A 14769-nucleotide genomic window follows, 5' to 3' on the forward strand; every position below is an offset into this window, starting at 1 on the left:
TTGTTTATATGAGTTTTTTCTCTTTTTTCCTTGGTAAGTCTTGCCAAGGGTTTGTCAATTTTGTTGATCTTTTCAAAGAACCAGCTCCTTGTTCTATTAATTTTTTCTATAGTTTTTCTGTTCTCTAATTCATTTATTTCTGCTCTGATTTTTATTATCTCCTTTCTTCGGCTGGTTTTGGGTTGTCTTTGTTCTTCTTTTTCTAGTTCCTTAAGGTGGGAAGTTAAGTGGTTCACTTGGGCTCTCTCTTGTTTGTTCATATATGCCTGAAGCGATATGAACTTCCCTCTTATCACTGCTTTTGCTGCATCCCATAGATTCTGATATGTCGTATTGTCATTTTCATTTGTCTGTATATATCTTTTGATCTCTGCACTTATTTCTTCTTTGACCCATTCATTTTTTAAAAGTATGTTGTTTAGTTTCCACATTTTTGTGGGATTTTTTTCCTCTTTTTTGCAGTTGAATTCTAGTTTCAAGGCTTTATGATCAGAAAATATGCTTGGTACAACTTCAATTTTTCTGAATTTGCTGATGTTGTTTTTGTGGCCCAACATATGGTCAATTCTTGAGAATGATCCATGTACACTGGAGAAAAATGTATACTCAGTCACTTTGGGATGAAATGTCCTATAGATGTCTATCATATCCAGGTGCTCTAGTGTTTTGTTTAAGGCCACTATGTCTTTGTTGATTCTCTGTTTGGATGACCGATCTAGAGCCGTCAGTGGTGTATTGAGGTCTCCAAGTATGATTGTATTTTTGTCAGTTTTTGTTTTAAGATCAATAAGTAGCTGTCATATATTTTGGTGCTCCTTGGTTTGGTGCATATATATTAAGAATTGTTATGTCTTCTTGATTCAGTGTCCCCTTAGCCATTATGAAATGGCCATTTTTGTCTCTGAGTACTTTTCCTGTCTTGTAGTCAGCATTATCCAATATGAGTATTGCTACACCTGCTTTTTTTTGGATGTTATTTGCTTGGAGTATTGTTTTCCAGCCTTTCACTTTGAATTTGTTTTTATCCTTGTTACTTAGATGAGTTTCCTGTAGGCAGCATACAGTTGGATTTTCTTTTTTAATCCATTCTGCTACTCTGTGCCTTTTTATTGGTGAGTTTAATCCGTTTACATTTAGTGTAATTATTGATACTTGTGAGTTCCCTATTGCCATTTTATATCTTGCTTTCTGTTAGTTTTGTGTCTTGTTTGATCCTTCTCTTTCGTTTTTCTATCTTTTGTTTTTATTTGGTTGTATTCCATACATCTTTCCTCTGTTGCTATCTTTTTTATCTCATGTGCTTCTGTGGTGGTTTTTTCAATGGTGGTTACCTTTGAGTAATGAAAAGGGTCCCTACCCTGTTCATTGTAGCGAACTATTTTGTGAGTACTTTTGCACTCCATCGTCCTTTGCTACTGTTAATCTCCATCTTCTCCCCCTCTTTCTTTTTTTTGTTGTCACAGTTTAAATTTGGTTTTATTGTGTTCTTCTTGGAGCTTTTACTTGTGGCTCTGTTTTTTTTTGTTCTTTGTATCTGATTGGAGAACCCCCTTTAGTAATTCCTGGAGTGGGGGTTTTCTGATGATAAATTCCCTCATCTTTTCTGTATCTGTGAATGTTTTTATTTCTCCTTCGTATTTCAAGGATAGCTTTGATGGGTATAGTATTCGTGGCTGAAAGTTCCTCTCTTTCAGGACTTTAAATATTGGGGTCCACTCTCTTCTAGCTTGTAGAGTTTCTGCTGAGAAATCTGATGATAATCTAATGGGCCTTCCTTTATATGTTGTATTCTTCTTTTCCCTGGCTGCCTTGAGAATTTTTTCTTTGCTGTTGGTTTGTGTCAATTTCATTATGATATGCCTTGGAGTAGGTTTGTTGGGGTTAAGAAAACTCGGAGTTCTGTTTGCTTCTTGAACTTGAAGCTTTAGTTCTTTCCACAGGCTTGGGAAGTTCTCATCTATTATTTGTTTGAGTATGTTCTCCATTCCATTTTCTCTCTCTTCTCCCTCTGATATACCTATTATTCTTATGTTATTCTTTTTGATGGAGTCAGATAATTCTTGTAGGGCTATCTCATTTTTTTAAATTTTTGAGTCTCTTTCTTCTTCTCTCTGTTGTGCCTCAAGTTGCTTGTCTTCTATTTCACTAATCCTCTCTTCTATCTGACCTGTTCTATTAGCTAAGCTTGTTATTTCATTTTTCAGCTCGTGAATTGAGTTTTTCATCTCTGTTTGATTTGTTTTTATAGTTTCAATTTCCTTGGACATATATTCTTTGTGTTCATTGAGTTGTTTTCTGAGCTCCCTAAATTGCCTTTCTGTGTTTTCTTGTATATCTCGGAGGATTTTTAGTATTTCTATCTTGAATTCTCTGTCATTTAGCTCCAAGGTTTCCAATATATTAAATTTTTTTCTCCATAGATTTTTCCTCATCTAGCTGTGTTACCTCTCTTTCTTTTGTATCCATGATATTCGATATTCGATTTTCTCTTCCTTAATGGCATCTGAGGGTGGTTTTGTTGATAGTATTAATGAGATTTAATAAAGAATAAAAAGTTAAAAAAAATAACAATAAAAAAAATAAAAAATCGAAAAGAGTTGTTTTTTTTTAAAAAAAAATTAATAATGAAATAAAGAAAAATAAAATAAAAATTAAAAAAAAGAAAATTATTCCCCCCTTCCTTTTTTCCTCTCCTCTCCTCTCCCCTCTTTTTTGAGAAAATCTTGTGGTGGACTGTGAATTATAACAAACAATGCCTGTGATGGAGGGCTTGAATTGGGGAAAAGTAATAAAGGGGCAAAAAGAAAAAAAAAAGAAAGAAAAAAAAAAAAAAGGAAAGAAAAAAGAAAAAAAAAAGAGCGTATGGACCCACAAAAAGCAAATAAGGAAAAAATTTGGGTCAAGAATGAAATGATTTGCTTTTAGGTGTTGGTTGTCTAAGAGTTATGAAGAGAGGAATAAGAGGAAAATGAAAAAATGGGGGGACAAATTAAAAAATTACTATTGTATTTAGTGGAACAAGAACTAGATAATATGGAGAGCCAGGGATGAGAGCACTGCTAGTGAGTTAAAAAGGTGAAGTAAAAACCCCCCAAAATGCCACAAACATAGGTTTGAGTCCCAGATAAGATAATTTGTTTGTTATTGAGGTTTGAATGAGAGGAGATGTAAAGGAGAAAGGAAGAAACTAATATAGAGGGAGAAAAGAAAGAGAGAGAAAAAAAGAGGTAACCACTAAAAGAAGAAAAAAGAAAGGAGAGAGAGAGAGAGAGTTAAGGGTTTTGGAGTGCAACCCTCATAGAGAGAAAGGAAGAGAAGAGAAAAGATAATGGGAGATGTAACACTTATGGGTAGTGTAGTTCAAGGAGAGGAGAGAGTAAGACCGGTAGAGAGTTAATCGGCCAAATTGGAGGAGGAAAAAAAAGTATCAAGAATGAAGATAAGAGAAACAAACGAACAAATATAATAAAATGGGATAGGTTATAAAGTCTGCAGATTATTCTTGATTTTGAGAGGTTATCTTCTTGCTTTTTCTTTTCTCTCCCTCTTCCTGGTCGGTGACTCTGTACCCCGGGTTCTGCCCCTTTGGCACGTTCAGGTAGAGGTTTGCAGTTGATAAGTCTCTATGGCAATGTCATGTATTGTGCTTTAGTCTCGTTGGCAGTCGAAGCTCAATAGCATTTATAGGCTCCGACAGTGAGAGAGTCCGTGTTCCTGGAGCCTTTCTCCTAGTCTTTCCTTCCTTAATTAGTAGCCTGATAATCCAGCTATGGGGTTGCTGCTGCCTCTGCCTGGATAGTAAGAGTCTCAAAGAGCTGGTAACTCCCCACTCTATTTCCACTCAGCACAGGGCTCTGGGTAAGGCTCAGTCAGTCAGAGCTGCTAGCATAATCAGGCGGGCTTTCTGCCCACTCAAAGACCTCTGGCTCTGCCACTCTGTCCGGTAACACAAGCAGGTGCCCACTTCCGGGGCGCTTGGAGGAAACTCTCACTCACTTTCTGCGACCAGGATATCCGGCCAGCAGTCTCACGCTCTGAATGAAACCCCCAACTGCAGGGAAAAGTTGTAGCGTTGGAATTGAGTCTCACTCCGTCCCCGTGCGCGGCTTTTGCAAGGCGCTGGGGCGGCTCAAGATTCCGCTTTGGCCCACACAAAGGCCCCTGACTCTGCCCCTCTGTGCGATAACACGGGCGCGCACTGCCGAGGCACTCGGAGGAATCGCTCACTCCTTATCTGCGCGCGCAAACCAGGATATGAGGCCGGCCGTGGTTCCCTCTGAGTGAAACACCCTCCAGCACGGAAAATCTCCACCATTGGAATTGAGTCTCGCTCCGTCCCCATGCGCGGCTTTTGCAAGGCGCTGGGGCGGCTCGAGATTCCGCTTTGGCCCACACAAAGGCCCCTGACTCTGCCCCTCTGTGCGATAACACAGGCGCGCACTGCTGAGGCACTTGGAGGAATTGCTCACTCCTTATCTGCGAGCGCAAACCAGGATATGAGGCCGGCCGCGGTTCCCTCTGAGTGAAACACCCTCCAGCACGGAAAATCTCCTCCGTTGGAATTAGTTCTCACTCCCTCCCGTGCGTGGCTTTCCCAGGAAGAAATTCTCGCCCACTAACTGCGCACCGACCAGGAGACTGGGTAAAATGGCCGCTCTGCTTTTCTTTCTTTGTTTGGGTTTGGCGCAAGTGTTAGCTTGTATTGCCCGGGTTGCCACAGGATCAGATTTTCCTCGGCTTGGATCTCTGTGCCACAGCCTGGTTCGGCCGTTTGTGCTGCGGCGGCCTGGATCTATTCAAACCCTTTGCCCGCCTCAGTTTCTATATTCACAGTTACTAGAGAAAGCCGCCCTGTTTAGGTTAGTGAGGAAGGAGGAGCATTTCTTACTCCCTATTTCCTTTGGGGTTTGGTTATATATTTAGCCAATTTTTCACTCAATCATACCTTTGGGTGTATTGCGAAGCATCTGGAAGCTCCAAGTATAGGTTTTTCTGTTTCTGGTTGAAGATCTTGTTGAGTTTTGGGGGAGATTTATCGGTATCGCTTCCTACCCTGCCATTACTCTGACGTCAAAAATCTGTATATATATTTTGATCTCTGCTTTTATTTCTTCTTTGACTCATTTTCTAGAAGTACATTGTTTAATTTCCAGTTTTGTGGGTTTACTTCCTTTTTATAGTTGAATCCTAATTTCAAAGCCTTATGATCAGAAAATATGGTTAATATAATTTCAGTCTTACTGAATTTGTTGATGTTAGTTTTATGGGCCAACATATGATCTATCCTTGAGAATGTTCCATGCCCACTGAAGAAGACCATAATCTGAGTTTTGAGATGAAATGTCCTATAAATGTCTATTATGTCCATTTTGTCCAGAGTGTCTCTTAATGCTGATATGTCTTTCTTTTTTCTGAAAATTTTTTAGTGAGACAGAGAGAGGGACAAACAGGGAGAGACAGGCTAGAAAGGAGAGAGATGAGAAGCAGCAATTCTTCTTTGTGGCTCCTTAGTTGTTCATTTCTCGCTTTCTCATATGTGCCTTGACTTGGGGGGGTGTAGCAGAGTGAGTGACCCCTTGTTCAAGCCAGTGACTTGTGTTCAAGCGACTTGTTTTCAAGCCAGCAACCTTAGGCTCAAGCCAGTGACCTTGGGCTTCAAGCCAGTGACCTGTGGGCTCAATTCAGCAACCATGGGGTCATGCTATCATCTCATGCTCAAGCCAGTAACCCAGTTCTCAAGCCAGTGAGCCCGCACTCAAGCCAGATGAGCCCATGCTCAAGCTGACGACCTCAAGGTTTTGAACCTGGGTCCTCTGTGTCCCAGGCTGACACCACGCCACTGCCTGGTCAGGCCAATATTTGATTTTTCTGTTTGGATGATCTAAACTGTCAATGGTATGTTGAGATCTCCAAGTATGATTGTTTCTGTCTCCTTCTATTTTTAGATCAGTTAGTGGATGCCTTATATATTTTGGTGCTCCCTGGTTTGGTGCATATATATTAAGAAGTGTTATGTCTTCTAGATACGAGGGCACCTTTATCATTACAAAATGTCAATTTTTGTCTCTGGTTACCTTTGTTGTCTTGAAGTCAGTATTGTCAGATATGGGTATGGCTACATCTACTTTTCTTTGGATACTATTTGCTTGGAGAATTTTTTTCCCAACATTTCACTTTGAAATTATTTTTGTCCTTGCAGCTTAGATGTCTCTCTTGAAGGCAGCATACAGTTGGATTTTGCTTTTTGATCCAATCTGCTACTTTGTGCCTCTTTATTGGTGAGTTCAGCCCTTTTACATTTAGGGTGATTACTGACACTTGAGGATTTCCTATAGCCATTTTATGTTTTGTTTTCTGGTAGCTCTGTCTTCTTTGGTTCTTTTCCATACTTCTTTCTCTTGTTTATTCCTTTTTTAAGCTGTGTGTTTCAGTAGTGGCTTTTTCATGGGTGGTTACCATTAGGTTATTAAGGAAAAAATGTTCATATGTACAAGAGTCCATTGATTTTTGAGTGCTTCTGCACTCCATCCTCCTTTGCTACTGCAGATTTTTATACTCTCCCCTTTTATGTTATTTTTGTCACAGATTATCTTGTTTTAATTGTGCCCTTGTTGGAGCTTTCACTTGTAGTTTTAATTTTTTTTTTCTTTGTGTCTGGTCAAATAACCTCCATGAGAATTTTCTGCAGTGAGGTTTTCTGGTGATAAATTCCTTCAGCTTCTGCATGTCTAAAAAAGTTTTATTTCTCCTTCATATTTGAAGGATAATTTTGATGGATATAGTATTCTTGGCTGGTAATTCCTCTCTTTCAGTGCTTTGAATGATTGGGTCCACTCTCTTCTGGCTTGTAGAGTTTCTTCTGAGAAGTTTGATGATAACCTCATCTCTCTCCCTTCCTATCTGTCTGTCCCTATCTGTCCCTCTCTCTGTCTCTGTTTCTGTCTCCCATAACAAAAAAAATCACCAGTGAAGCCATCAGGTCCAGAACTTCTCTTTGTTGAAAAATTTTTGATTACTGACTCAATCTCCTTACTAGTTACAAGTCTATTCAGGTGATCTTTTTCATCATAATTTAATCTTGGTAGGTTTTCTGATTTTAGGAGTTTGTCCATTTCATCTAGTTGGAATCTGTCCAACTTGTTGGAGTACAATTGTTCATAGTCCTTTCCAAAATAATTTGTACTTCTGTAAAATTGGTAATAATGCCCCCACTTTCATTTCTGATTTTAGTAATTTAAATTTTATCTTTTTAATTAGTCCATCTAGCAAAAGGTTTGTCGATTTTGCCTATCTTTTCAAAGAACCAACTTTTGGCTTCTTTGATTTTCTCCATTGTTTCCTAATCTCTTTCATTTATCTCTGCTCTAATCTCTATTATTTGCTTCCTTCTGCTAAAATTGAGTTTAGTTTCTTTTTCTAGTTTCCTAAGGTGTAAAGTTAGGTTGATGTGAGATCTTTCTTATTTTTTCATGTAAGCATTTATAGTTATAAATCTCCTCTTTAGCAGCACTTTTGTTGTGTCCTCTCAGTTTTGGTATGTTGTGTTCCCATTTTTATTCAATTCTAAATCCTTTACAGGTTCCCTTGTGATATTTTTCTTGATACATTGGTTGTTTAAAAGTGTGTTGTTTAGTTTACACAATTTTTGTTAATTTTCCAGTTTAATGTTCTTGATTTCTAATTTAATCTCAGTATGATCAAAGATACTTTATGTATCTATCTTTTTTAATCTATTAAGACTTTCTTGCTCTATGGACAACTGATATTTGACAAAGGAGGTAAGGGCATACAATGGAGTAAAGACAGCCTCTTTAATAAACGGTGTTGGGAAAATTGGACAGCTACCTGCAAAAAAATGAAACTAGACCACCAACTTACACCATTCACAAAAATAAACACAAAATGGATAAAAGACTTAAATGTAAGCCGTGAAACCATAAGCATCTTAGAAGAAAACATAGGCAGTAAGCTCTCCGACATCTCTTGTAGTGATATATTTGCTGATTTATTTCCACGGGCAAGTGAAATAAAAGACAGGATAAACAAATGGGACTATATCAAACTAAAAAGCTTTTGCACTGCCAAAGACAGTAAGAACAGAATAAAAAGACAAACTACACAATGGGAGAACATATTCGACACTACGTCTGATAAGGGGTTAATAACCAAAATTTATAAGGAACTTGTAAATCTCAACACCAGAAAGACAAACAATCCAATCAAAAATGGGCAAAAGAAATGAATAGACACTTCTCCAAAGAGGACATACAGATGGCCAATAGGCATATGAAGAAATGCTCAACATCACTAATCATTAGAGAAATGCAAATTAAACCACAATGAGATATCACCTCACACCAGTCATAATGGCGCTCGTCAAAAAAACAACACAGAATAAGTGCTGGCGAGGATGTGGAGAAAAGGGAACCCTCTTGCACTGCTGGTGAGAATGCAGACTGATGCAGCCTCTGTGGAAAACAGTATGGAGATTTCTCAGAAAATTGAAAATCCCTTTTGACCCTGCTATCCCACTTTTAGGAATATACCCCAAGAACACCATAGAACTGTTCCAGAAGGAGAAATGCACCCCCATGTTTATGGCAGCATTGTTCACAATAGTAAAGATCCAGAAACAGCCCAAGTGTCCATCAGAGAACGAGTGGATTAAAAAGCTTTGATACATATATACTATGGAATACTACTCAGCCATAAGAAATGATGACATCAGATCATTTACAATAACATGGATGGACCTTGATAACATTATATGGAGTGAAATAAGTAAATCAGAAAAAACTAAGAACTATATGAATCCATACATAGATGGGACATAAAAATGAGACTCAGAGACATGGACAAGAATGTGATGGTAATGGGGGGTGGAGTGGGGGAGGTGGGGAGGGGGTGAGGAAGGAATGGGGGGAGGGGAGGGGCATAAAGAAAACCAGATAGAAGGTGACGGAAGACAATTTGACTTTGGGTGATGGGTATGCAACATAATCAAATGTCAAAATAATCTGAAGATGTTTTCTTGGAACATATGTACCCTGATTTATCAATGTCACTGCATTAAAATTAATAAAAATAAGATTTAAAAAAAGACTTTCTTTGTTGCCTAACATGGTCTATCCTGGAAAATGCCCCATATGCACTTGAGATAATGAGTATGCTGTTGTTGTTGGGTAGAGTGTTAGTCGGTTTATTGTGTTGTTTAAATTCTCAATATCCTTAATTATATACTATCTAGTTGTTCTATCCATTATTGTGAGTGGGTTTTTAAGCCTCCAATTACTTTTCTATAACTGCCTCTGCAATCCTGTTAGTTCTTGTTTGATATCATTAAACGGTCTGTTGTTATGTGTGTAAATGTTTGTAATTGTTATATATTCTTGATCTATTAAGCCCTTTACTAATATATAAAGTCTTCCTGTGTCTCTTGTAACCTTTTTTATTTAAAGTTTGTTTTGTCTAATATTAGTATAGCCAGTCTTGCTCTCTTTTGGTTACTATTTCCATAAAATCTTTTTCTATCCTTTTACTTTAAATCTTTTTGTGTTTTGGGTCTTGACAGAGACAGAGAGAGTTATAGATAGGGACAGATAAGGACAGACAGGCAGGAAAGGAGAGAGAGATGAGAAGCATTTACTCATAGTTGCAGCACCTTAGTTGTTATTGATTGCTTTCTCATATGTGCCTTGACTGGGAGGTGACCGCTTGCTCAAGCCAGCAACCTTGGGTTCAAGCCAGTGACCTTAGGCTTCAAGCCAGCAACCTTTGGGCTCAAGCCAGTGACCATGGGGCCATGTCTATGATGCTACACTCAAATCAGTGACCCTAAAAGCCAGTCATCCTACACTCAAGCTGGTGAGCCTACGCTCAAGCTGGATGAACCATGCTCAAGCTGGTGACCTTGGGATTTTGCACCTGGGTCCTCTGTGTCCCAGTACAATGTTCTATATTCTGCACCACCACCTGGTCAGTCGTGTCTTTGAGTCTTAAGTGAGTCTCTTGTAGACAGGATATAGTTAGTTTCTTCTCCCAGTCTTTGTTTTTTATTGGAGACTTTAATACATTTACATTTAAATTAATTACTGACAAGGAGGGACTTACTTCTGTCATTGTGCAATTTGCTCTTTATATGCCTTATAGCTTTTTTGTCCCTCATTTCCAGCATTCTGTCTTATGTTGTCTTAATTTTTTTATAGTAAAATGTTTAAATTCTCTCTTAATTTCCTTTGAGTATATTCTATTGCTACTTTTCGTAGTTACTATGGGGATTACACTTAATATCCTAGTTAAAACATTCTAACTTTAAGTTATAACAGCTTATCTTTAATAACATTTTTTTTGTATTTTTCCGAAGCTAGAAACGGGGAGAGACAGACAGACAGACTCCCACATGCACCCGCCCGGGATCCACCCGGCACGCCCACCAGGGGCGACGCTCTGCCCACCAAGGGGCGATGCTCTGCCCCTCCGGGGCGTCGCTCTGTTGCGACCTGAGCCACTCTAGCGCCTGGGGCAGAGGCCAAGGAGCCATCCCCAGCGCCCGGACCATCTTTGCTCCAATGGAGCCTTGCTGCGGGAGGGGAAGAGAGAGACAGAGAGGAAGGAGAGGGGGAGGGGTGGAGAAGCAGATGGGCGCCTCTCCTGTGTGCCCTGGCTGGGAATCGAACCCAGGACTCCTGCACGCCAGGCCGACACTCTACCACTGAGCCAACCGGCCAGGGCTTTAATAACATTTTTTAAGTCAAGTAAACTAGATTTTGAACTTTTAAACTTGATGTAAGATATCAATCTAAAATATCCAGACCAAACCACAAACTTAATAGTAAACCATTAGAAGTATTTCCATTAAAATAAAAAAAATTTAAAAAGGAGACCCAGCATCATTTTTACTGGCAGTTCCAACCATTACAATAAGATAAGAAAAATATAGGATAAAATATAGGAAAAGAAGCAATAAAACAATCTTATTTGTAGTAAAAACACAATTTTAAAAAGTCTAGAACAGTCAAATAACCAACTGACAAGCTATTAAAAATGAGTTCTATACGGTAGCTAGAAACAAGCTTAATGTGAAAAAATCAACAGGTATGACTGGTTAGCTAATGCAATTTAAAATAATCTTTTACTTAGCCATAAAAATTCTACTAAAGTACCCAGGTAAAAACCTAGAAAGAAAATACAAGGCTTTTATGCAGAAAATGAGAACAACAAAGAGCTTTTTTATTTAGATTTTATTTATTCATTTTAGAGAAAGGAGAGAAAAAGAGAGAGAAAAGGAGGGAAGAGCAGGAAGCATCAACTCCCATATGTGCCTTGACCAGGCAAGGCCTGGGGTTTCAAACCAGCAACCTCAGCATTCCAGGTCGATGCTTTATCCACTGCACCACAACAGGTCAGGCAAATAAATTGCTGTTTAATAAGCTAAAAAAGACTACTTCTAAGTTAAATTTACTATCTTAGGAAACTTTACTTTGAAGCTTGTGGTCTTGATATACTAAATATTAATTCCACACTCAAAGTAGAAGTAACAGCTTCTCTGTACAGAACAAAGCCAACCAGGGATAAAAACAAAACTCTATGCTGACAGAGAATAGTGATTATTAGGTCAGGATTCCAGTTCCCAGAAACCCTGCTATCCTATAACTGACAGAATACATTTTTGTAGTGTCAAAGGGCAGTCATTCCTTCCACAAACTCCATTAAAGGGACTGACACTGCACTTTGTTCTCCTACCTTTTGGGGAGATGAGACCCCATCCTGTAGCCCAGCAGGTATGGTTCTGAAGGTTCACATCTGGGGTTGCAATGCAGACGGGGAGTACAGAGTCAGAAAATACAATACGTGTTTTCAACTGTACCAGAGCGACGTCGCCTCCAATAGGGTGGTGTAGTGCATATGTGTCATGCAGGATCACCTTATTCACCTCAAACCACTGGGTGTGACTGGCTGCGACCTGGAGGTCTACAAGGCCCACATACATATCAAACGCCTCAGTGTTCCTGGTCCTGTAGGGAGAGAGAACAAAGGCACAGTGGCTCAAGCACCTTGAACCTGGGGAGAGGAGCCACTGTTAGCTCACAGACACAGGGAGGGCTGGAGCACGGCAGCCTGGTATTCAGGCTCTCAGCCAGAATGTGGAGAAGCATTCCCTTGCAGAACAGTGGGGACTTGGTTGTTTAGTAGAATTGCCCCCAGGGAAGTCCTGACGTGGGGGCTTGCGGGAGATCTGGGAAACCATCAGAACCTGCTGGCCACCAACAGCACACAATGGTGAGTTTTTCAGGCATAAAGTGGGCTCCCCAGAAGTAAGTGTCTCCTCTGCTCTCATCCTGTGATGTGCCTCTTCTCTTTCCCTCCTAGGATATGTCTCCCCGCCTGTAATCCTGTGATGTGTCTCCTCTCCTCACCTCTCATCCTATGATTTGGCTCCACACCTATCTCAAAGAACAGATGGCCCTAAGGATCCCTTAGCCCCATGCCAGGAGTAGCTATAGAGGATGGAGCTGTGCTGGGCTCCACTCTTTCGTCAATTCCAAGAAGTTCTAGCTCCACGTGTCTTGTGTGGTCAGCCTGACAAGGTCTCTGGATCTCCACGGGAATGGCATCCGGTGCCACTCACTCACCTGCCAAAGCAGTGGGCTGCGGACAGGATCCAGTACTCACTGATGATAGACCCGCCACAGATGTGGAAGCCCCCATAGTGCACGCTGACCTGCCATGGCCACTTCTTCTCAGGGGCGTCCTCACCCTCCAGGATCTTCCCCTGTACATGACGCTGGCCGCAGGCTGAGCGGATTGGAACAGAACACGTGAGTAGCAGCTACCTAGGGACATGCAGGGCACAACAAAGGGGGAGGGGCAGTGGTAACAGAGGAGGGGAGAGCACAGGGGAGGGGAGGGGACAGGGGAGGGGAGAGGACAGGGGAGGGGAAAGAACAGGGGAGGGGAGAGGATGGGGAGGGGAGAGGACAGGGGAGGGGAGAGGACAGGGGAGGGGAGAAGACTGGGGAGGGGAGAGGACAGGGGAGGGGAGAGGACAGGGGAGGGGAGAAGACTGGGGAGGGGAGAGGACAGGGGAGGGGAGAGGACAGGGGAGGGGAGAGGACAGGGGAGGGGAGGGGAGAAGACTGGGGAGGGCAGAGGACAGGGGAGGGGAGAGGACAGGGGAGGGGAGAAGACTGGGGAGGGGTGAGGACAGGGGAGGGGAGATGACAGGGGAGGGGAGAAGACTGGGGAGGGGTGAGGACAGGGGAGGGGAGATGACAGGGGAGGGGAGGGGAGAAGACTGGGGAGGGCAGAGGACAGGGGAGGGGAGAGGATAGGGAAGGGGAGAGGACAGGGGAGGGGAGGGGAGAAGACTGGGGAGGGCAGAGGACAGGGGAGGGGAGAGGACAGGGGAGGGGAGAAGACTGGGGAGGGGCGAGGACAGGGGAGGGGAGAGGACGGGGAGGGGAGAGGACAGGGGAGGGGAGAGGACGGGGAAGAGAGAGGACAGGCGAGGGGAGAGGACGGGGAGGGGAGAGCACAGAGGAGGGGAGAGGACAGGGAAGAGAGAGGACAGGCGAGGGGAGAGGACAGGGGAGGGGAGAAGACTGGGGAGGGGAGGGGAGAGGACAGGGGAGGGGAGAGCACAGGGGAGGGGAGAGCACAGAGGAGGGGAGAGGACAGGGAAGAGAGAGGACAGGGGAGGGGAGAGCACAGGGGAGGGGAGAGGACACGGAGAGGAGAGAACAGGGAAGAAGAAAGGACACGGAGGGGAGAGGACTGGGAAGGAGAGAAGACAGGGGAGGGGCGGCGAGGGAAGAGCTCTCTGAACCCAGCTGCCTCCGGACCACCGCAATCCGTCTGGGAGGGGTCCTACCCACGTGGCGGGCAGAGACGTCCCGCTCGCAGCGGGCAGAGGCTGCTTCCTGGGCTCGGAGCAGAAGGAGCAGCAGCAGGTGGAGGCTCCCGGTGGCCTGCGAAACTCGGGGCCCGGCTCCGGGGCAGAAGAGCAGGATGGCCATGAGGCTGAGGCCCAGCTGCGAGGGCAGAGCGTGCGGGGCTCGTGGTGACTGCCCTGCGCGACCGAGCCTCTGAAGCACAACGGTCGCTGGGCACGCTACGCATGGTGGAGCCAGGGCCGCGCATGACGCTGGGCAGCGCCGCGACCGCTGCGCGGGGTGGGGCCCCGAGCTCCGGTTCTGCCTGTTCACCGCGGCCTCGTGACGCGTCCAGCCCCTCATCTCTGGTGTGGATGCGGCCCTCAGGGGGGTCTCCCTACAGGTCAGCAGGATGCTCTTGGGCGATACCATGGAGTAATTTCATGCCGTCTCTCCCAATATGCTGCAGTAAGTCTGGGTTGGGTCATACGTCCCAGGATTGTGGGAATGTGCCACGATTCCTTTTTTTTTTTTTTTTTTAAATCAAATGAGAGGCAGAGACGCGGAGAGACAGACTCCCGAATTCGGCCCTACAGGAATCCACCTGGTAAACCCCATCTGGGCCTGATGTTCTGCCCATTTGGAGGGCACTGCTTTGTTGCTCAGCAACCGGGCTATTTTAGCACTTGAGGCTAAGCCATGGAGCCAGCCATCCTTAGCGCCTGGGGCCAACTTGAGGAAGAGGAATTATGAAGAAGCAGATTGTCACTTCTCCTGTGTGCTCTGATTGGAATGGATCCCCGACTTCCACATGCCAGCGGATGCTCTACCACTGAGCAAACCGGCCACGGCTGCATGATTCCTATCTTGATTTTATTTGCTAATATGACATTGAACA

General features: G+C 43.1%; 1 protein-coding gene across 1 annotated transcript in view; it reads right to left on the reverse strand.

Annotated features, from left to right (window-relative positions):
• The window catches only part of PRSS38 (serine protease 38), a 34012-nt gene extending 19709 nt beyond the window's left edge, over nt 1-14303 (reverse strand). Inside the window, exons 1-4 of the mRNA XM_066252631.1 lie at nt 14115-14303; nt 13871-14030; nt 12633-12795; nt 11743-12014 (exon numbers count right to left, since the gene is read on the reverse strand). Coding sequence (XP_066108728.1) covers nt 11743-12014; nt 12633-12795; nt 13871-14030; nt 14115-14303 — 784 coding nt within the window. The remainder of the gene's footprint in view (nt 1-11742; nt 12015-12632; nt 12796-13870; nt 14031-14114) is intronic.
• Nucleotides 14304-14769: the final 466 nt, after the last annotated feature.

The sequence above is a fragment of the Saccopteryx bilineata genome, chromosome 1 (assembly GCF_036850765.1).
Source record: "Saccopteryx bilineata isolate mSacBil1 chromosome 1, mSacBil1_pri_phased_curated, whole genome shotgun sequence".
NCBI classification, from domain to species: domain Eukaryota; kingdom Metazoa; phylum Chordata; class Mammalia; order Chiroptera; family Emballonuridae; genus Saccopteryx; species Saccopteryx bilineata.